The sequence below is a fragment of the Lactuca sativa genome, chromosome 1 (genome assembly GCF_002870075.4).
Source record: "Lactuca sativa cultivar Salinas chromosome 1, Lsat_Salinas_v11, whole genome shotgun sequence".
Lineage (NCBI taxonomy): Eukaryota > Viridiplantae > Streptophyta > Magnoliopsida > Asterales > Asteraceae > Lactuca > Lactuca sativa.
The window spans coordinates 109,122,627-109,145,634 of record NC_056623.2 but is presented as its reverse complement, the minus strand read 5'-3'; the positions used below and the strand labels follow the sequence as shown (position 1 = coordinate 109,145,634).

The window sequence follows — 23,008 nt, the reverse complement described above, 5'->3', positions numbered from 1 at the left end:
GGATCAGCAGTCTAAGCTTTTATCTGAGATATTCGGCAGTTTGAGGTGAGTCTTCCTCACCATATTTAGCAGGTCAAAGGAACCAATGCTGACCCAGGGTTTATTAAGTTGAGGTGCTAGATGTATGCATGACTCTTGCATGTGTATGTGTTCGTATGCTTAGTGGGCGGGGCCCAAAGGTTATTTTGTATGCTATTACTTGTTATACTTGCATGTTTGTATGTTGGGTAGGGCCCGTTGTGCGAGTTAGGCTGAGGCCTGTTATACTCAATGGGCGGGGCCCGTTATGCAAGTTAGGTCAAGGCCCGTTATACTCAGTGGGCGGGGCCCGTTATGCGAGTTAGGGCAAGGTCCGTTACACTCATTGAGCGGGGCCCGTTGATTGACAAATTTGTATGTCGGGCAGCACCCGATTCTCGGTGAGGCCCACTATGTGTTTAACATGTATGGTATGTGGTATTTTGGGAACTCACTAAGCTTTGTGCTTACGGTTTTTATGATTATGGTTTCATAACTTTCGGTTCGAAAGGGAAGGGTCCGGCTTGATCACAACGCATCCACCCATGTGTCTGCATTATGATGATTTTGGGATTGTACTCTGATAACTGTTTTCTTATAAAGTACTTTTGAATATTTAGAAAAAGGATGTTGAATTTTGACTTAAAATATAATTAATGTTTTGATTGAATTAAAAATGAAATTTTTACTTCATAATTTTGGGATGTTACATAATTACTACCGAGGCTTTAGTTGATGACAAACACCCCCACATCCACTTTATCCATTTTGATTCAAACTCTATTTGAGACATAATCGAATCTAAGAACTCCCAATTGATGGATTCGAATGTTTTATCAAAATCTACTTTGAAGAATAGTAGTTCTTTACCGGTCTTTTTAGCCCACGAGCATACTTCATTGATGATTAAGGGGTCGTCCAAAATGTTACGACCTTCAACATACGCAGACTGTGTTTCATATATCACTCCCCCAATTACTGTCTTCAGTCTACTAGCAAGGACCTTAGATATGATTTTGTAAATAGAACCAATAAGACTTATGGGACGGTACTCTCTTAGAACAGTAAGATCTATAGTTTTCGCCGCCAAGGTTATAAAGGAAGAGTTGCAATCCCTCCCTGGTGTTCCACATGCTTCGAAGTATCTAACAACATTGCTGATTAGCAACCAAAATGTATTTAGAAGTTTGAATGTGAATCGGTCGGGCCCCGGGGCCATCACCTTCATTTCTTTCACTAAGTTCAACATCAGTTAATGACCATGTCATGTGAACTACTTCATCAATTCCATCTCTAAGTAACTATTGGGGACCATTTAGTGACATAGAACCTAGCATCTATCACACAGATTATCTATTATCTATTAACAAATATAAAGGGTAAAATTTTCAAGGTATAATGCACCAACAAGAAAATAATAAGAAGAAATAAAGTTGCCAAACTATTTATTGAATTTAACCCATGATATTGTAAACAAAACTTTTTCTGCTTCAAAAATTACTCACATATGATGTGTCTTTTTGGTAATTTTACGTCCTTGAAAACTGTGTTTTTACTATGATGAGTTACTGGATCAATCCATGTAATTGCATACTGAAAAGATCAGCTAAAGCGCAACGAACATCCATCTGAAACAAACCCATTCATATTCTTTTAGTGAAATGTCTAAAATACCCTTCTTGTAGAAGGGGGAGTGAGAAATGTTAGTTACTACCTGGTCACAGCATACGAGCTTAGTGATCAGAGGGTAGAAGCTTTCAAGGTGTCTCCTGAATATCTTGTTGTCCATTGAACACATACCCTTAAGCACCTAAAAACACACACACACAGAATATACCATTGTACTTTCAATTTTTTTTTATATAGATATTATACTTTGAATAAAAGGGTTAATATCATAAATGGGTAACAAGCTATCTTTTTTTTTCACAAAACACCATTGTTTTAAATTCTTTTAATGGTATTTTGTGAACGAAAACAAAATAGTTCATTACACATTTACGCTACTTTTTTTAACACAATGGTGTTTTGTTAAAAAAAAAAAAAAAAGCAAATAGTTCTTTATCTAGTTATGACATTAACTCTTAAAAACCCCAATTATAGGACATAAAATTGCTTTGTATTTAGGTGGCATGGTTGTAATTATGCAGATTTTTCAAGGGTTCATCTCATAAAAAACCTTATAATTTGTGTTTTTCCGGAAAAAAAAAAAAAAAAAAAAAAAGAACCTCAACTTTTTCTTTTTTCCGAAAAAAAAACCCTCATATTTTATAAAAATTTTTGGAAAAAAAGGACTAAAACGGTCGGATCGGAAAAAATGAAAAAATACAAGGTCTTTTTCAATCAGAAAATAAATTTAAAATTTTATTCGGAAAAAACACAAAATATAAATTAGATTAACCCTTATTTTTTCCTATTTCTCAAATATATTTTAAATACCATTTATCCAAAAGTTGTCAACAAAATTCGTTTTTTGTTGCTTAAACTTATAGTACACTTTAATAAACAACTGTTAAATTTACCAAAATTGGTCCCTATGGTATCCTAAAATATGCAGTTTGAGTCCATTTTTTTTCATTCAAACAATCAGCCCAAAATTAAAACTTCCATCCCTGTTATATCCCAAAAAGTCCAGATTTAGTCCCTCAAGTTAACTCCATCTAAAAAAAACGACCCAAACTGCACTTTTTTGGATACAGGGACCAATTTTGCAATTCATAACTTTTAAGATACCAAAATTAACTTCACACTAATTTCTAAACAAAAAGAAAAAGTAAAAAATCAAAATACCTTAACGACAATAGGCGAACGAAGTTCAAGAACTTGATGAATCTCCATATTATTCGCATCTCCAATACTCGATTGAAAATCAGAAGCTTCTTTCAGCACTTGTCCACAAAACGACGCGAGCTTTTTTTCTGCATCGACTTTAACCCTATCATCATCATCATCATCATCATGATGTGGTGATGTTACAAGGTCTTGATTTGTGTTTGGATTATGAATTCCAGAAGCTGTCTTTTGTAGCGCATCTAAGTAAATGGAAGTTCCTGTTAATTCTTGGCGAAGGAGGTTTAATGGAGGCCTGAATGAAGATAAACTAGTTTGAGTCAGAATGATTAAGTCGATTGTCTTCTGAATAGCATCTGAATCCCTCCTCCCATCACTATACCAATCTTTGATCACTCTACAAATGACGAAAATACCTTTACAAACTAAAAAGGAAAAAAAAAAATTTTATTTTTTACCACATGGATTGTTGTGGAATAAGGAAAAAGGGTAAAAGTGGAATTTTGAGGGTTTTGTAATGTAGCGAACCTTTCAGGAGGAACATGTTGCATTCGTAACCTGAGGTTATTGTAGGAATTATAGGATGCTGCAAAGTCTAACATGGAGAATAAAATTTCAAGAATTGTAATCTTTTGATCACCCTTCAATTTGCTCCAGTATTTTTTCTGCATGTTTACCAGATATTTAATTTAATTTAAAAAAAAAAAAAAAAAAAAAAAAAAAAAAAAAAAAAAAAAGTTAATCTCGTAAAAGTGCTTATATTTTATGTTTTTTCCAAATTAAAACTCATTTTTATTTTTTTCCATGAAAAAGACCTTGTATTTTTTTCATTTTTTACGAAAAAACCCTCAACCTTGTGAATGTTTCCAAATAAATCCTCAAGTTTTTTAGTTTTTCCTGAAAAACACCTCACATTTTACAACTTTTTTTTTGGAGGAAAATGACTAAAAGGGACAGATGGGAAAAAATGTATAAATAGAAGGTCTTTTTCATGAAAAAAATAAAGATGAGGTTTAATCCGGAAAAAACACAAACTATAAGGTCTTTTATGTAATTAACCCAAAAAAAAAAAGACAAAGTTCAGGTTTTTTCGGGGAAAAAAAAATACAAGATTTTTTTCAAAACAAAAAAAATAAAGTTGAGGTTTAATCCGGAAAAAAAAAACACAAAATATAAGGTCTTTTATGAGATTAACCCTTATTATTTTACTAATTTAGCCACTTAACTATTTTCTACAGTAATTTTAACATTTTCAATGAAAAAGGTTAAAAAATACAGAAAAGTGAGATGTGATTTCTGTCATTTTACAATTTAGCCACTGAACTATTATTTTTATCAATTTTGCCATTAAAGGGTTTGTTTTTTTATGGGTAACGATGTCTATCTAGATAAAGTGTTGTATACATAAATTGTCTGAATAAGACTAAAAGACCATTTTACCCTTACATTCCAAAAAACAAATTTCAGATACCTGGATGATATCAAGGGCTCCTAGGAGTAGCAATTGAGTTATGCATTTGCTTCTTATTGTTCCCATAAATGGACTTTCTTCATCAAATTCATTATCCTCTTCATGAGCCTAAAGATTACATAAATTCAATTTGGATTTTGGAGATAATAAATAAAAAGTCAAAGAGTGAGTCAAACCTTAGATGGGGAAGGTGGAATTAGGGCATCCAAAATCTGACTTTTAGGTTTAGAAGTGAAACTTCTAACAAGAAGATTATCCCTCATGTTTCCCATTAATCTTTGACCTACTGTTCGAGTCCTTTGTAAACTTGCTCTTTGAGGAGATTTCTCAACATTTTTGGATGAAGGAGTTTGACTTTGACCTAAAAAATTAAAAATAAAAATGTTTTGTTTTTTTTTCTGAATAAGATAGGGATAATGTCATAAAAAGCCTTAAGTTTGGCAGAAAATGTCGGTTTTACCCTTCGGCAGATTTTTGGTTCGTTTATACCGCAAATTTGTCATTTTTTTGTTGGTTTTGCCCTTGTTACCTGCAATAGCAGGTTTCCAGGTTATTATGAATTATTTTTTTGCGAAAAAACCTTTAAGTTTACAAATATTTTGCAAAAAAAACCCTTAAGATTATAAAAAAATTTGAATATATTTCTTAATTATGAATTATTTTATATTTGTTTGATATAAACTTTTTATATTTAAATTTTAAAAAAAGTTACCTAGTTTTAACAAAATTTGAATATATTTCTTAATTAATACTTCAACTTTTCTAAACAAAATTAAAAAACATTTGTTAGTTAATAATTAATTATGCTAAAATAGTTAATATGAATAATATGGTATCAAGTATTCAATTAATTTTTTTAAAAGGTAAATAAAAATATTTTATATGTTTAAAAGGTTTGTATTTCAGAAATACTAAAATATCATATTTTTTATATGTTTAAATACATAATAATATTATCACTTTTTTTATAAAAATACCATAAACATTTTAAACATCAAAAATAAATATAAAACTAGGTAACTTTTTTAAAATTTAAATATAAAAACTTTATATTGAACAAATATAAAATTTACCGTACATAAAGCTTAAAATATGTTTCAGTAGAAAACTATTTAGTTTTATAAAATTTTGAATATATATTTATATTTTATATGTTTATAATCTTAAGGGTTTTTTTGCAAAATATTTGTAAACTTAAAGGTTTTTTCGCAAAAAAATAATTCATAATAACCTGGAAACCTGCTATTGCAGGTAACAAGGGCAAAACCGACAAAAAAAATGACAAGTTTGCGGTATAAACGAACCAAAAATCTACCGAAGGGTAAAACCGATATTTTCTACCAAACTTAAGGTTTTTTATGACATTATCCCAATAAGATAATATTATTAATTAATCTTTTAAAATGGGATTTGAAAGTTATAACCTTCTGATTCTTGTGGATCTGTTGATGGTCTGTCATCTTGATGATCTTTTCCCACCATTAATAAATTTTTATCTGTCAAATATAATTTTTTTTATATTCCCTTTATTTGTAAAAGAGAGAGAGATAATGCAATAAATAGAAATGTACTTTTATTTTTGTGTGAATTAAAGTATCCTAGTTTCATTTCTTTCTAAAAGAGCATTGTAATTACTATCTTTTGCTTACTATAAAGGGTTAATCTCAAAAAAAAACCTTATATTTTGTGTTTTTTCTGGATTAAACCTCAAGTTTATTTTTTTTCCTGTAAAAGACCTTGCATTTTTTTCATTTTTTCCAATGAGGCCTTTTTAGTCATTTTTTCCGAAAAAGTTGTAATATGTGAGGGGTTTTTCGGGAAAAACTAAAAAAGTTGAGGATTTATTCGGAAACAGTTGGAAGGTTGAGGGTCTTTTTCGGAAAAAAAATGTCAAAGGTGAGGGTTTTTTCGGAAAAAATTCAAGGACTTTTTCATGAAAAAAATAAAGATTAGGTTTAATTCAGAAAACACACACACACACACACACACAAAATAAAAGGTCTTCTATGAGATTAACCCTACTAGAAAATTTGTTATTTTCATCTTTTTTCTTATTAAGGTCTTACACTTTCAATATTTTCTTATTATGGTTAATCTCATAAAAGACCTTATATTTTGTGTTTTTTTCAGATTAAACCTCAACTTCACTTTTTTCCTGAAAAAATACTTTTCCGAAAAAAACTCTCAGCTTTGTCCTTTTTTCGGAAAAAATCCTCACGTTTACAAGTTTTTCGGAAAAAAAAATGATTAAAAGGGCCAGATCGAAAAAATGAAAGAAAAAATGCAAGGTCTTTTTCTAGAAAAAACACAAAATACAAGGTCTTTTATGAAATTAACCCTTCTTATTACTAATTGAATTACATTGTTGTAAATAATTAGGTAGTTTTATCAAAGTAGAATGTTGTAATAGGAATAAATGAAAGTATAATTCAATAATATTAATAAATAAATCAATGAAAGTACATTGCTATTGTTTGCTTAAACTTTAGAAAAACTCACCACTTGCAGGAGACAAAATAGAAGGACTGCTACTACTTTCTGGTTGAACTTTCAAACCTCCATCCGTAATCGAATAACTCTTTGTACTTTCAAGGGTCAAAGCATTCAGAAGCTCAAGGGGTTGAGTGGTGTAAGAAGCATCCCTATTAAGTTAAGTCAGTTGACACAAGGGCAAATATGTAAAATCTCATATATATATATATATATATATATATATATATATATATATATATATATATATATATATATATATATCGATTTAAAAGTAAGAAGAAGCACCTTATGCTCTTCAACAAGGTATCCCAATCAGCACCAATGAATTGGTGTCCTCCAACTTCTATAAGATGAACAAGTGCTCCAAGTGATATTGAAACCACGGATTGATCCGTCTTTTTCGCACAATCTACTAGTAGATTTAGGAGTGGAGATAGCATGAAACACACCTCCTACATCACATGTATGAGGGCAAAATCGTAAAAGTACACAGACTTAATCCTATAACTTTCTTTATCTTAAGTAAGTCATTCTTTCTAGATTAAGTCAAAAAGAAACACCCATACATAGAGACTGTTTCTTTTTTCGACTGGATGAGCAAATGACCATTTTACCCTTATGTTTAGGAATTACACTTAACCCATTAAGACATGCTTTACTTTTTCCCAATTAAGTCTTGAATGGGTAATGATGTATGTTTCTTTTCTATATAGGATAAACCATCTGAATGAGACAAAAAATACCATTTTACCCTTACATTGCAAAACAAATTTCACAATATTCATTAACATTAGTGTCTTATAACATTAAGCCAGGTTTTAAGGCTTAACCCATTAAGTCATTCTGTAAAATTAAGTCAAAAAGAAACATTACCATAGTGTTAAAAAGCATTGTTTGTTTTCTTTTCTAGACAGGATAAACCGTTTTAATGAGACTAAATGACCATTTTACCCTTACATTGCAAAAAACAAATTTCACAATATTCATTAATATTAGCATCTTATAACATTAAACCTATGTTTTAAGGCTTAACCCATGAAGTCATTCTATCAAAATTAAGTCAAAAAGAAACATTACCGTAGTGTTAAAAAGTGTTGTTTTCTTTTCTAGACAGGATAAACCGTCTGAATGAGACTAAATGACCATTTTACCCTTACATTGCAAAAAACATTTTTCACAATATCAATGTCTTATAACATTAAGGGAGGTTTTAAGGCTCAACCCATTAAGTCATTCTATCAAAATTAAATAAAAAAGAAACATTACCATAGTGTTAAAAAGCGTTGTTTGCTTTTCTAGACAGGATAAACCATCTGAATGAGACTAAATGACCATTTTACCCTTACATTGCAAAAAACATTTTTCATAATATCAGTGTCTTATAACATCAAGGGGGGTTTTAAGGCTTAACCCATTAAGTCAAAAAGAAACATTACCATTTAACATAGTGTTAATTAAAAAGGTTACATAATTACATACCTTATAAAATGTGTTGAAAAGGTTACACAACAACTGAAGAGAATGAACACTAGTTTCACGAAGCCACCCATCTTTCTTAAAGCCTGGAGATTCTTTTCCAGCATGTCTCACATGATCAAAAATAGGAAAAAGAACTCGGTGGAAAATACTTTCCCAAAATGTTGGTGTAAAATGGCTTCCTCTTTCATTCAACAAATCAAACAAAACCTCAAGTGCACATTTGCTGACCTCATGTCTAGGATCAGATGTTAGGTCAGATAAACCAGCCAACATTGGGAACCAATAATGCTCTGTGATATCATAATTTGTATCCATATTTGTATGAATTGGTTTTAACTTTCCACCTGGTATGAGTCCCTATAAGAAGATTATAATTTATAAATGGATTTTATTGTGTTTGTGTAGATTTAGAAGATGCATATTTGAATGTTCAAAGCAAAAAGGGAAATCAATTTTGGTTATGTAACTAGATTCTAGTGTCTTTAATAGTAGGGATAAATGCAAGAAATTGCAACGTATGTTGAGTACTTCATTTATTTGTTTGTTATAAGGGTTGATCTCAAAAAAGACTTGTGTTTTTTTCGGATTAAAACTCAGATTTATTTTTTGCTTGAAAAAGACCTTGTGTTTTTTGTTCATTTTTTCCGATATGGCCCTTTTAGTCTTTTTTTTCCAAAAAATTGTAAAATGTGAGGGTTTTTTTCGAGGAAAGGTAAAAAAGTTGAGGGTTTATTTGGAAGCATTTAGCAGTTTGAGGGTTTTTTTGGAAAAAAAAAAAGTACAAAGCTGAGGGCTTTTTTTGAAAAAACGAAAAAATATAAGGTCTTTTCAGGCAAAAAATAAATTTGAGGTTTAATCCGGAAAAAACACAAAATATAAGGTCTTTCTTAGACCTAATATTTTATGTTTTTTCCGGATTAAACCTCAATTTATTTTTTGCCTGAAAAAGACCTTGTATTTTTCTTTCTTTTTTTTTCCGAAAAGCCCTCAACTTTGTATTTTTTTTCAAAAAAAAAAAAACTCAACCTTCTAAATGCTTCCAAATAAACCCTCAACTTTTTTACTTTTTCTCAAAAAAACCCTCACATTTTACAATTTTTTTTGGAAAAAAAAATGACTAAAAGGGCCAAATCGGAAAAAATGAAAAAATACAAGGTCTTTTTCAAGCAAAAAATAAATTTGGGGTTTAATCCGGAAAAAACACAAAACATAAGGTCTTTTATGAGATTAACCAATTTGTTTACTATAGCATCTTATCTTTATTTCTTTCTATTACAACATTATACTTTTAATCTTATTAAGACTTTGTATTTTTCAAAGCACAATGTTGCAATAAGTAAAATAATGAAAGTAGAATACTATAATAAACCAATAATTGAATATTAAAATTAAAAAAAAAAAATACAAACCTCTGCAAGTCGATCCTCACATATACGAAGAAGTGCAATTGCTTTCAAACTGATTCGATGAGAACTTTTACTATTTGCAAAACTAATTAAGCAGTTCACACAATCCATAAAACAATCACCAACAACTTGATCAAAGTGCTCCAATATAACTGTAAATTTCTTTAATTTAGATATGATACACTAAAAAAAATAGGGTAACATGCAAGAAATAGCAACATACTTTCACTTATTTGTTTATTATAGATTGTTTAAAGTACAATTATGTGATAATGATAATTAAAAAAAAAAAAAAAATTGACAAGTATCAATGCTATAAATGAGTAGATTAATATAACAATATTGTAATATAGAAAGAAATAAAAGTAGGATTCTATGATAAACAAGACCTTATAGTTTGTGTTTTTCTGGATTGAACCTCAAATTATTTTTTTTGCCTGTAAAAGAAATTGTAAAATGTGAGGGTTTTTTCGAGAAAAACCAAAAAAAGTTTGAGGGTTTCTTTGGAAGCATTTAGAAGGTTGAGGGGTTTTTTCAGAAAAAATGAAAAAATACAAGGTCTTTTTTAGGCAAAAAATGTTTTTGAGGTTTAATCCTGAAAAAACACAAAATATAAGGTCTTTTTTAATATTAACCCATAAACAAACAAATGAAAGTATTGCACATTTGCATTTAGCTCACAAGAATATCTATATTTTGGAAGAAGTTTCTAACAAAAAGAGCTATGAAGTCTCAATTTGGGAAATCCCATGAGAATTGCAACATTTCAATCTCTTGAAAAGTTTTAAGTTAAAATTACCTATTTGCCCATTGTCATTGACAAAAACTGATGATTTTCATTAGGGTACACAAGATATCTTCTTTTGTTATTATTATTCCACTCCATTATAGATACTTTATAAATCATCAAATGCTCTCCTAAAATTATGGAATATATATATTTTTTTAAAAAAAAAAAAAAAAAAAAAAAAAAAAAAAACATCAAAATACCTTGTTCTACATTCTCAAAAGCACTTTCAACAATTGATTCCAGCTCATCACTTGCAGCAGCTGTAAAAACCATAAACACACTTCTCCATCCAGATTTAATGCTTCCAACTTTTAGTTTTGTCATCTATTTCCAAAACCAATAATACCATAATGTTTCTAATTACTTAATGGACTCAATGGACAAAAAGACAAATTTGCCCTCATCATTTATGTAATACCTGAACAATGCAATCGACAATCAATTTCCTGATTGATTCAGCTCGAGTGATTCGCATTAAAATAACAAAAGGTTTCAAGATATCATTTTGGAATGTGAAATTAGCAAGTTCTTCACGTTCCAAATATTTTATCCCAAGTTGTCTTAAAGAATCTATTGCATACATTGCAATTTTCTCATCATGATGACTTCCAGCAGCAATAAAATGATTAGAAAGAATATACCATATTCTAGCCCATACCTGGATTTATAAATATTTTCAGTCATTAAAAATTAATGAAAATAAATATATATTCTATTGATTACATCATACTAGAAATTAACAAGATGATTTATGCAACTTCTTTCTAGCTAAAAAGAAGGGTTAATTGTAAAAAAGACCTTATATTTTGTGTTTTTTTTAAAGATTAAAACTCAGATTTATTTTTTGCCTGAAAAAGAACTTGTGTTTTTTTCATTTTTTCCGATCTGGCCCTTTTAGTTGTTTTTTTCTTAATAAAATTGTAACGTGTAAGGATTTTTTCGAGAAAAACTAAAAAAGTTGAGGGTTTATTTGGTTGCATTTAGAAGGTTGAGGGTTTTTTCGGAAAAAAGAAATACAAAGCTGAGGGCTTTTTTGGAAAAAATGAAAAATACAAGGTCTTTTTCAGACAAAAGGTTTAATCCGGAAAAAAAAAACACAAAATATATGGTCTTTTTTTAGATTAACCCTAAAAAGAATGCAAAACTTTCCATTTTGGGTGGTCCCCAAAAAATTTCAAGGTTTCCTTTCTTGCCCCTTTGTGAACTTTCATTGAAAAATCTTTGATTATGCTTCATTATTTTTTTTTTTGGGGTAAACTACAAATATCATCCCTATGCTTAATTCAAAATTGCATATTTCGTCCCTAACAGCAATTTTCACTCGGACCATCCATATGGTTTGGTTTTGTTTCAGTTTCGGTCCCTGACCAACATAAAATGACCATTCTGCCCTTATCTGATTTATTTTTAACTTTTTTTAATAATTTGTTTATTATCCATATTTTTTCTTCCTATTGCCAGCTTACTAGATAAGGGGATGGGGTAGGTGCATTTAATTTGAGGAAAGTTATTAAATAACAGGGTGAATCTCAGAAAAGACCTTATATTTTTTTCATTTTTTCCAAAAAATCCCTCACCTTTGTATTTTTTTTCCGAAAAAAGCCCTCAACCTTTTAAATGCTTCCAAATAAAACCTCAACTCTTTAAGTTTTTCTCAACAAAAAAAGAAAAAAAAAAAAAAAAAAAAAAAAAACTCACATTTTACAATTTTTTTTGGCAAAAAAATGACTAAAAGGGCCAAATAGGAAAAAATGAAAAAAAAAAAAAAAAAAATACAAGGTCTTTTTCAGGCAAAAAACAAATTTGAGGTTTAATCCGGAAAAAAAACACAAAATATAAGGTCTTTTTTGAGATTAACCCTAAATAATAAACAAATCACACAAAAAAAAGTATTCTAAAAAAATCATATAAGGGCAAAATAGTCATTTCACGTCCACCACGTACCAAAACCAAACCATAGGGACAGTCTGAGTGAAAATTTTCCTTATAGGGGACGAAATATGTAGTTTACCCTTTTCTTTATTTCATCTTTTTCATTAAATACAAACACTTTTATAAAACTATGTATTAAGTAAATAAAATTTTGTAAAAAAATAAATAAATAATTATTATTACCATGCGAATACGAGACATATTGTAGTAACTAATCTCCACAAGTTTCTGCAAGCTATAAATACGAGGTGGAGTCTGCTTCAATTCTTCACCCGAAATGTTACATAAAGCTGAAAAAAACTCCACCACAGATTCACTAGGGAGTTTAACACTGTTTAAAAAAACTTGCTCAGCTGGTTTCCCAGCCAACTCTTTAAGTGAATGGACAATTGTGTCCCTGGATATCTGGTTAGATCCATGCATAACAGTAGCAGTCATTACAGGGTTAGATGTGGTATATTCTAGCCTTGATATGCATTCAAGAACTGCATTCCATGTATCTTGGAGTGTATCAGGCTCTGAATCACATAAATCTATAAGAGTTCTTAATGCTTCAACGTTTTTACTCAGCATATCTCTTGGTGCATGTAAGAATGTGAATCTGCAATTGTTAATGAAGAATGATTATTACATAAATAAAGTGATAAGAAATGAATATGTTACTTGATTTAAGGAGAGTTGAGAAAAAGAATGGGGCCCACAAAATGGTAAATGGTAATGAACAAATAACATAGTTTTTAGGGGGGGGGGGGGGGGGGGGGGAAAGCAATGTACTTTGCCTACTGATATGATCAAAAAATAAATTTTAGCATTTGTTTAAAGATTAAATCAAAGGAAATTCCACATCATGGGTGTTTGCATACATGGCAGGTGATGTGGACATGTCGAAACTGAAAATATGTTGCAATTGTGGTTAAAAGTAAAGTACATTGCCCATAGAATTGAGATTGTGGGTCCCATAAACGTAATGTGCTGAGAATTGAGTTGGGGACCACGAAATGAGTATGGAGGGTAAAATGGTAAATGGTATGAAAGAATAACATAGTCTTATCTATAGAAAAAATTGCAGGAAACAGCAACGTATTTGCCTCTTTTTACTGATATGATCAAAAATAAATTTTACCATTTATTCAAATCTAGGAAAATTCCACATCATGGGGTTTGTTTGTTTGTATACGTGGCAGGCGATGTGGACAATGACATGGCAACAACCTATGCCATGTCATCATTTATTCAAATCTAGGAAATTTCCACATCATTGGTGTTTGCATACATGGCACGTGATGTAGACGATGACATGGCAACAACCAATGCCATGTCATCATTTATTCAAATCCAAGACAATTCACATCATGGGGTTTGTATACATGGCAGGTGATGTGGACGATGACATGGCAACAACCTACACCATGTCATCATTTCTTCAAATCTAGGAAAATGCCACATCATGAGGTTTGTTTGTATACGTGGCAAGCAGTGTGGACGATGACATGGCAACAACCGACGCCATGTCATCATTTATTCAAATCTAAGAAAATTCCACATCATGGGGTTTGTTTGTTTGTATACGCGGCAGGCAATGTGGACGATGACATGGCAACAACTGACGCCATGTCATCATTTATTCAAATATAAGAAAATCCCACATCATGGGGTTTGTTTGTATACATGGCAGGCCATGTGGACGATGACATGGCAACAACCGACGCCATGTCATCATTTTTAAAGGTTTCAGTAAGCAGGTTGCTATTCTCAAAATCTACCCCCCAAAAAAAAAGATTATATTTAGTATATACCTGACTAATGAAGTCAAAAAGGCATATCTCATGGTATCCATTCTAAGCACATGAGTAATATAAATTCCAGCTTTAAAACCTTCCATACAAAGAGCAACACGTGCCTTAACTTCCTTCTCCTCCATTGTAACAGAAAATGTAGCAAGTAAAGGCCACCCTACAGCTTCAACCATAGGCTTTATAAGCTCAATCCTTTGTGAAGTATAAAAAACACCTCTTTTTGCTCCTTGAATCCTATATATCTCCTGAGTTTGTCTAATAATACCTTCACTCTCACTTTTATCAGACACATTCCTCAGTTTTGGAAGAGCTAAATTCAAAATACCAACAATACCCCCGCCTTTTTCCTCTGTTTCCACCTTCTGTTTATTGCTTTTTCCGATTCCAACATTATCATCTTTCATTTTGATCTCTTCTTTAACAATGGAATCGTATATTTCTTCTAGAAGATATGTTGGAGCACATTCTTCAGGGTCATTTGTGGCATTCATGCGCACAAAATCGGATTTTGACATTTTAGGCCACACCATTGGATTATGAGCATCTGTGTTTAACATTATCACTGCATATGCAAGAACATATGCAGTATCTGCAGACTTGAAAAGACCTGGATTATCTGCACAATATCTGCAACAATGGCAACATATTTGAGAAAAATTTTACTTTCAATTATTTGTTTATTAGTTCATTTTACTTTGAGAAATTAACCAATTACAACATTGTACTTTCAGAGTTTTTTTTCTTATTGAAACATTGTGTTTTTTTTCCAGATTAAACCTCAAATTTATTTTTTTCCTGAAAAAGACCTTGTATTTTTTTGTTTTTTCCGAAAAAGCCTTCGACTTTGTATTTTTTTTTCCGAAAAAAAAAAACCCCTCTCAACATTCTAAATGCTTCCAAATAAACCCTCAATTTGTCTAGTTTTTCTCGAAAAAACACTGCGATTTTACAACTTTTTGGGGGGTTTTATGTAGAAAAGTCCCAATATTTTGGGAAATTTTTTGATAAAGTCATAAATCTTTTTTTTAACAGAAAAATCTCGATTATTTAACATTTTGCTCAACTTAACGAAAAAGTCTTTTTTTATTTTAACAGTAAATGACAGATAATGTGATTTTCCCAAAATAATGGGACTTTTCTATTCAAAAAAAAATGATTCAGGACTTTATCAAAAAAAATCCCAAAATAATGAGAATTTTCTGCATAAAACACTTTTTTGGCAAAAAAATGACTAAAAGGTCCAGATCGGGAAAAAGGAAAAAATACAAGGTCTTTTTCAGAAAAAAAAAATATAAATTTGAGGTTTAATCCGGAAAAAACACAAAATATAACGTCTTTTTTGAGATTAACCCTTGAAAAATCTACTAAACTAAACCATTGAAATTTTTTTTTCTTATCAGAACATTATACTTTGAAAAATCTAATACATATCTTGATTTATTTGAATTTTAAAAACTGAATTAACAGAGAAAATTTTGTGAGAAAACCTGAGAATGAAGAATAAATTTTTGAACTAATACTCTAGAAAAATTACATGTGGCACAAGTTATTTTTATTTATTAGGTATAGTATAGATTGTAAATTGCAATATCTATATATATATATATATATATATATATATATATATATATATATATATATATATAAACTAAAAAAATAAAAATTTATATTAATTACCTTTCTGCATATTTTTCCATTATTCGATCAATCTTTTGTGCTTCTCCAGGAAGTCTGAACCCTTTAAGAAACTCCCGAATAGCTGTATGAAATTTCATTCCAGAAAAATTCATGGAGTCAACATAAGCATGCATTACAGCAAGAGGAAAGTCTTCATGTTGACCCAAGTAATCACCAATCATTGCCTGAAAGTCAACTCTTTCACATTTACTTATGTTTTAAACCTTAATTTTTACAAAATAAGAAGATGTACCTTATCCAAACTGGATGTGTTTCTGAGAAAAAGTGCAACTGCAACAGGTGTATTTTCCACTAACCTATTTGCTGTGAGAAATCCAATTCCCCTTGCAGGGTGTCTGTTGAACTGTATTTTATATATGATAGAAATAACTCAATAAGTTCTATTGATTGGTTTATTATAGTATCCTAATTTCATTTCTTCTTATTACAATATTGTACTTTGAAAAATGTTATATAATTGGGTGGATTTTTTATATATAATGTCTAAAAAAGAAAAAAAAAAATGGAAGTGCAATGTTATTAATGTGTATATAACTATATATTTCAAAGGAAAATGCCTTGATAAGAAAAAAAAATGTAAGTACAATGTTGTAATAGAAAGAAGTGAAAGCAGGATGTTATAATACAGCATTTTAATTTATTTTTTTTCGGGTTAATCTCCAAAAAATAAAAATAAAAAAAAAATAAAAAAATAAAAAAAAAACCCTTATATTTTGAGTTTTTTTTGGATGAAACCTCAAATTTATTTTTTGGCTGAAAAAGACCTTGTATTTTTTTCATTTTTTCCAATATGGCCCTTTTAGTCATTTTTTCCAAAAAAAAATTATAAAATGTGAGGAGAAAAAGTAAAAAAGTTGAGGGATTATTTGGAAGCATTTAGAAGGTTGAGGGTTTTTTTCGGAAAAAAAAAATACAAAGTTGAGGGCTTTTCAGAAAAAATAAACGGTCTTTTTCAAGCAAAAAATAAATTTGAGGTTTAATCCGGAAAAAAACACAAAATATAAGGTCTTTTTTGAGATTAACCCTAATACATTATATTTTATAAAATCTACCCAATTATAGCATTTGAGTACATTTTTCAAACTAGGATGCTATAACAAACAAATCAAAAAAAGTATGTTGCTATTTCTTGCATTTATCTCTATTCCAAGAACAATTTTTCTCTAAATTGATAGCATTTGTTATTCAGCTAAATGGGTATCATATATTTTTCTCAAATTCACAAGGAATCTAGACTTACTTTAAAGTTCAAAAAGATCATTTGACTTAAAGTCAAACTGTTCTTTCTTGCTTAATATGAACAGAGTATCAAATAAATACCTCAGAGATTGCTGCTTCCATGGTGGATTTTTGAGCCTTAACTTTCTCAAAATTACTTGTTAATCCGTTGCTATCTTTTGCTTTTGAATCACAAGGTGTCACATCTCCATGAACAGATTGTCTCTCTTTGTCTTTATTCTGCTTTGATTCTCTTCGTAAACTCTCCCATTCAACAAGTGATTTCAACACATTCACAAGGCACTATAAAAGACCAAGGGCAAAACCGTAAATACATTAAATGTTTGATAAGCTTGTAGCATCGATTGTTTCAAACCTGAAGTGAGGATCCTTTAAGTGTTCCAGTTTGGATAGAGTTAACATTGTTAGGATCCAACTCTTGTGTCCCTTGAGCTATTTTGGAAAGAGTTGTAACCTAAATTTTAATGAAAAAATAAAAAAATAAAAAAAACACCATTTAAGAACAAAACACATATGCAGAAGTTAATAAGTGAATAATTTATAATCATAAATCGTAATACCATTCTTTCAAATGAATTAGGAGAATCAAAATCACAATCATAGTTCACATATAGATCAATAAGCAACTGAGGATCCTTGCAAATCTTCTCTAGCATCCTGTTATATTTGTTTCAACAAGAGTATTATGATGTAAGCAAAAACAATATATCAGGTTGTCATAAAATCATGAGTAACTTACAAATGTGGTCCATTTTCTTTCTGATTTTTACCGTGTTTGATCCAAAACTGAAGGTTTTTTTCAGTTTTGGTCCTTTTTCAAGGTTTCATTATCAATTTTGGTCCCTGGGACCTTGAAACAAGGACCAAAATTGGTATGTAACTTTGAAATAAGGACCAAAATCAGAAAGTCTTAGAGAGTAAAACCGATATGAAACCTTGAAATAAGGACCAAAATTGAAACTTTTTTCAGTTATAGTCCTTATTTCAAGGTTTCATATCGATTTTGGTCCCTGGAACCTTGAAATAAGGACCAAAATTGAAAAATAGTTTCAGCATTGGTCCTTATTTCAAGGCCTGAAACCTTGAAATAAGAACCAAAATTGAAACTTTTTTCAGTTATAGTCCTTATTTCAAGGTTTCATATCGATTTTGGTCCCTGAAACCTTGAAATAAGGACCAAAATTGAAACTTTTTTCAGTTATGGTCCTTATTTTCAAGGTTTCATATCGATTTTGGTCCCTGAAACCTTACAATAACGAGCAAAATTGAAACTTTTTTCAGTAATGGTCCATATTTCAAGGTTTCATATCGATTTTGGTCCCTGAAACCTTGAAATAAGGACCAAATTTGAAATTTTTTTCAGTTATGGTCCTTATTTTCAAGGTTTCATATCGATTTTGGTCCCTGAAACCTTAAAACAAGGATCAAAATCAATATGAAACCTTGAACTAAAGACTAAACCAGAAAGTCCCAAGGACCACAACTGATATGAAAACTTGTAATAAGGACCAAAACTGAAAAATACCTCAATTCTGGACTAACCACCATAAAAATCAGAAAGTTTACAAGGACCATTTTTGTAATTTACTCTAAGTTCCTTTAGCAAACTGATGAGGCTTGATCATCTCTATTTAGAATCTCATATTTCATACTTTGGTTTGTTAAAATTCTGTTAATCTAAATATAATAAGCAGAAATTATACCGAATCACCATTAATTTGAGATTCAAAGGACATTCTGAGCTATCCAAAGGTCTCAACACAGTAAGAGGGAAGAAGATGCCAATTTCAATCTGAAAATTGATATTAAATCGATTGAAGTGAATCACAAAGAGATGAATACAACACATAGAACAGTTATAAGTTATAACTTGCCTTAAGTCCTTCCCTAAATCTCAACAAAAGCACTGAAAAGATCCCAGCTGCATACTGTAAGAAAAAGGATACACATCATTTCCAAAATCCATAATAGATTTATAAATGAAACAAAATAAGAAAAGAAGAATGGAAATTGAAGCTTGAAAATTTCCTGAAAGATTGTTGAAGATGTTGAAACTGATGCCCTCAATAAAGCGTATGATAAGTAAGCTTTGACCGAGTCAATGAAAGTGAAGTTCTTAGTAAATGAGTAACTAACACCCTCTAACAAGCCCTGAAAAATCAACAATTTGATGATATTAAGAAGAAATTGATGGAATTATGTTTATATTTATTGCATTAAAACTTTATCAAGAAAGACAAGTTATTAGTAATAGTAATTAGCTGCTCTAAAGAACCTGTAGAAGTTCAAGAGATAGAATTCGTGTCTTTGTGGTGAATGCATCATTATCTTCTTTCATACTCATCTGTTTTCATAGCATAAATCAAATCAAGAAACAAATTTTAAACCAAAAAATCAACAATTTGATGCATAAAAATTATAAAACCTTGCAAAGGGTGCGAAAAACAAGTAATGCATCACGTTCTGCAATGCTCATGCTCTCAGGATCAACCCCACTTAAAGAATATAAAGTTCAAAGGATAAATTAGTAAATTACTAATTAATATGTTATAAACTTATAATTGTAACTAAAATATATAAAAGTTTTCATCATATATATAAACATACCTAGTCTTTCTATCATCTTCAAGTTGCACAGCCTTGTCAAGAGCTGCCTCCAATCCCTGTAAAACAAAAAAGTCAACCATCTTGATCTTGATCTTGACTTTCACAAGATATAAAAAATAAAAAAGAAAAAATAGGGACCTTTATGTCATTTCCACCAGCAAGATTCTGAAGCTCTTCAAGGGGTGCAATAGAATTGCTGTGGGAAGTTGGAGTCAACATTTGACTTTCATCATCAACTGATAAACTTTCTTGAACTCTCATGAATGCATCACTTTTTTTGTTTATAGGTGGATCATCTGAAGACACCTAAAATTCAAGAAATACAGTTATAAAATAAATAAAGAAATAAATAAAGTTTAGTGGATAATGTATAAAATAATAAAACATAAATAAACCGAGTCATTGTCCATTCGCCTGAATACTATGCTGATCATTTGAGTTAACATAGCCTTGGATGTAGCTTGATTAACAGGACTTTTACTAAAGAATTTGAAAAGAAAATTTATTAGTTTAATACTTTAATTTCCCAAAGTGGAATAAACATTTAAATATAAATCAATAGTTACCTGTTAAGAGCAATATTATAGCACACTCTAATTACTCCCATCAATGGTTCCCCATGAACTGGAAAAAAAACAAAAATGGTATTTCAAAAAGGAATTTTTTAGCTACCTGAAGTGGAAGACTTGAATGCTTATGTGGCATATGATGTGGCATTTTCATTGTGTTAGATTCTTTAACTAAACATTTATAAATTGAAATTATAGATTCTTTTTTGTAAATTGTAACAATGACATGGTTCTTGCTAATTAAAGATTCGTTTTTTCAAAACAAACAAGAAAATGATAACAGAAGTAAAAAACAATAGAAGAATAATAAATTAATAACATTAATAACATAATCCTTTCAAGCATTTAAAATTACCTCTGAACTTGGCAGAAGATACTGCAGTAAGTAGCACTTTCAAAACTTGAAGAATTGTACTACATGAATGCATACAAAAGTTGTCATAAAAGTTTTGAACTATTTGAGAAAGTGAGAAACAATCAAGTAAAATAAAAGAAAAGAAAAAAAAATCGAAGGATATACCTATCAGGTGAGTTATTATCAACACAACTACACACCATATTCAATATGTCTGTAAACAATGGAACATTTTTTCCATCTTCTAAACCAGCATCACCTTCTAGATGATCATAAGCAATGAGTTTCTGCATTTACAAAATGTTTATTTGAATATATTTATAAACAGATATTTTGTTTCATTCAAATACACTAATCACAACTTTCCATAAACTTGTATGCAATATAATAGCAAAATCTCTAAAGTTTGAAAGATCCTAAACTTTCTGAAACAAAAATGTTAGTGAAACACATCTATAAAGTATAAGTGGTTAAACCTCAAAACTATCAAACATATATAATGGTTTTTCTCTAGTTTCCCTCTATAATATCATGTAATTAAAACTACAAGAAGTAAATAGAAAACAACATACATGAATACAATCCAATGCAAGTTCAATAACTTTTGGATTCTTGGTTTCAAATGCAAGTCGAAGTGGATTAAGAACAAGTTCCAATTGAGCTCCTTCCAAATCACATCCAGCATTTGCCAAAGTCTTTGTGATGCCTCCACTTGAATCATTAGTTTCTGACTCCATTTCACTTCTTGGAGTCCCATCATCACTGCAACAAAGCTCCATTTTGATAAATTAAACTAATGTTAATTAAATTCATGCCTAATATTATGTATACAAGTAGTTATAATTTACAGTAGGCACCTCTTATCATTAGTTGAAGGTGATTTGTTGCTATTACTTGATGTTGACTCTTGATTGGTTGCTTTTGAAGTATCTGGAAAAGCAAGAGGAATAGAAAATTCAATGGTTGTTTCATACAATGAAGCTAAATCATGGAAGAGTACCAAAACTTTCACGAAATGCACAAGGTCTTACTTAAGAATAGAATACTTTCATGGCTACATTCTCATAACATGAGTATTCAATGAGAGTTGCAGATATAAGTATAACATTTAGTTTTCAATGCCAAACATAAATAAGTAGTTATTGTGACTTGAAAGTTGAAAATTGCAATCACTATAATCAGTTTAAACACACATCCAAACATCCCCTAAGTCGCTATTTATGTCAATTATATAGAGTTTTCATTTCATCAGTCCCATTTCAGGGTGCCATTAGAGAGGGATAATGTAATTTTGGGTCCATTTATAGATGAAAATAGTACAAATTGATGGAAAGCTTGAATTTTAGAACGATATATCATCTAAATTAACCTCTATGATAAGTACTACAAAATAGCATAAAGCTGATTTGAAATAAAGCTGATTTGAAATCAAACACAAAATTGTATGAAAGTTTCGTTTGAAAAACATCAGGTTCCATGTCAAATATAAAATGGGAGTTTTTCATCGAATAACGCTGGCGTTAAGAAATTCCTTTTAATGTAACAGATAAAGCGGCTAACGAATTACAGACGTTGAAGAACACAGTGAATTTCATAATCGGGATGTGGGTATCTCGAAGAAATCAAATAGATAAAACAAAAACAGAATAAAAAACAAACCTAGATAAGAACGGATTGCAGTCTGAATAGAACTATACTTTTTCCCGGAACATTCTTTGAGCATTGATTCAAATGCCCGAGTAAGAAAACCTCCCGCAGCACCTCCAGCCATTTTGAATGCTGTGGATTTTTCAGGGAATGGGAGGTCGATAAGTTGAGAGATCTGAATGAAAGATCATGAGTGAGGATCACTCTCTCGTGCTGTGAGATCCGATTCTTGTTCATTGTGGAACAAATCAAATTAAAGAGTGAATTACAAACGTCCCCCTTCCTGTTAATTTGCAGTTTCGGTAGCTTCGATATTTGCTCTGTTTTGACATTTTTCAAATGAGAATTTATAGCTTCTTCATGTTGCATAAAATGAGTGAATTGCATAAATCATCCTTGGATTTATACCTAAATCACAAGAATCGTCTCTTGTTAGAAATTTTGTCTATTTTTTTTTTTTTTTTTTGAGTCCTGATGGAGCTATATTTTGGATTAGATCAAACGTTTCAAGGAATGTATACAAATCAAATCTATATATGTAATGAATTTAAAGATTTACATGTGATCTTAGTTTAATTTAGGGATTGTTATTAAAATGAGTTTTGACTTTATTAATCATCCAAATTTTAAAATGGTCACATTGTCCCATTAAAGTTCGACTAGTGTTAATAAAGCCCTTAAACTTTCAACTTTGTCACCATTTAACCATTAAGACATG

The 23,008-nt window shown here is 30.3% G+C and overlaps 1 protein-coding gene across 1 annotated transcript; it reads right to left on the bottom strand.

The window, feature by feature from the left end:
* Positions 1-1,427: 1,427 nt before the first annotated feature.
* Positions 1,428-22,595, bottom strand: LOC111921457 (brefeldin A-inhibited guanine nucleotide-exchange protein 5). Its single transcript, XM_042902151.2, has 34 exons — positions 22,303-22,595; positions 21,501-21,573; positions 21,216-21,405; positions 20,809-20,930; positions 20,644-20,702; positions 20,286-20,343; positions 20,115-20,199; positions 19,858-20,025; positions 19,720-19,775; positions 19,538-19,607; positions 19,388-19,456; positions 19,144-19,263; positions 18,987-19,043; positions 18,816-18,904; positions 17,673-17,769; positions 17,468-17,566; positions 17,194-17,394; positions 16,106-16,216; positions 15,853-16,037; positions 14,176-14,802; positions 12,563-12,980; positions 10,866-11,105; positions 10,648-10,771; positions 9,661-9,809; positions 8,252-8,608; positions 7,058-7,224; positions 6,779-6,921; positions 5,704-5,775; positions 4,456-4,640; positions 4,280-4,387; positions 3,337-3,473; positions 2,809-3,103; positions 1,733-1,828; positions 1,428-1,646 (listed from the first exon to the last, which is right to left on the bottom strand). Exons 1-34 carry the CDS (start codon positions 22,412-22,414, stop codon positions 1,584-1,586), a joined length of 5,202 nt encoding a protein of 1,733 aa, XP_042758085.1. The 5' UTR covers positions 22,415-22,595; the 3' UTR covers positions 1,428-1,583.
* Between the last annotated feature and the right edge of the window lie 413 nt (positions 22,596-23,008).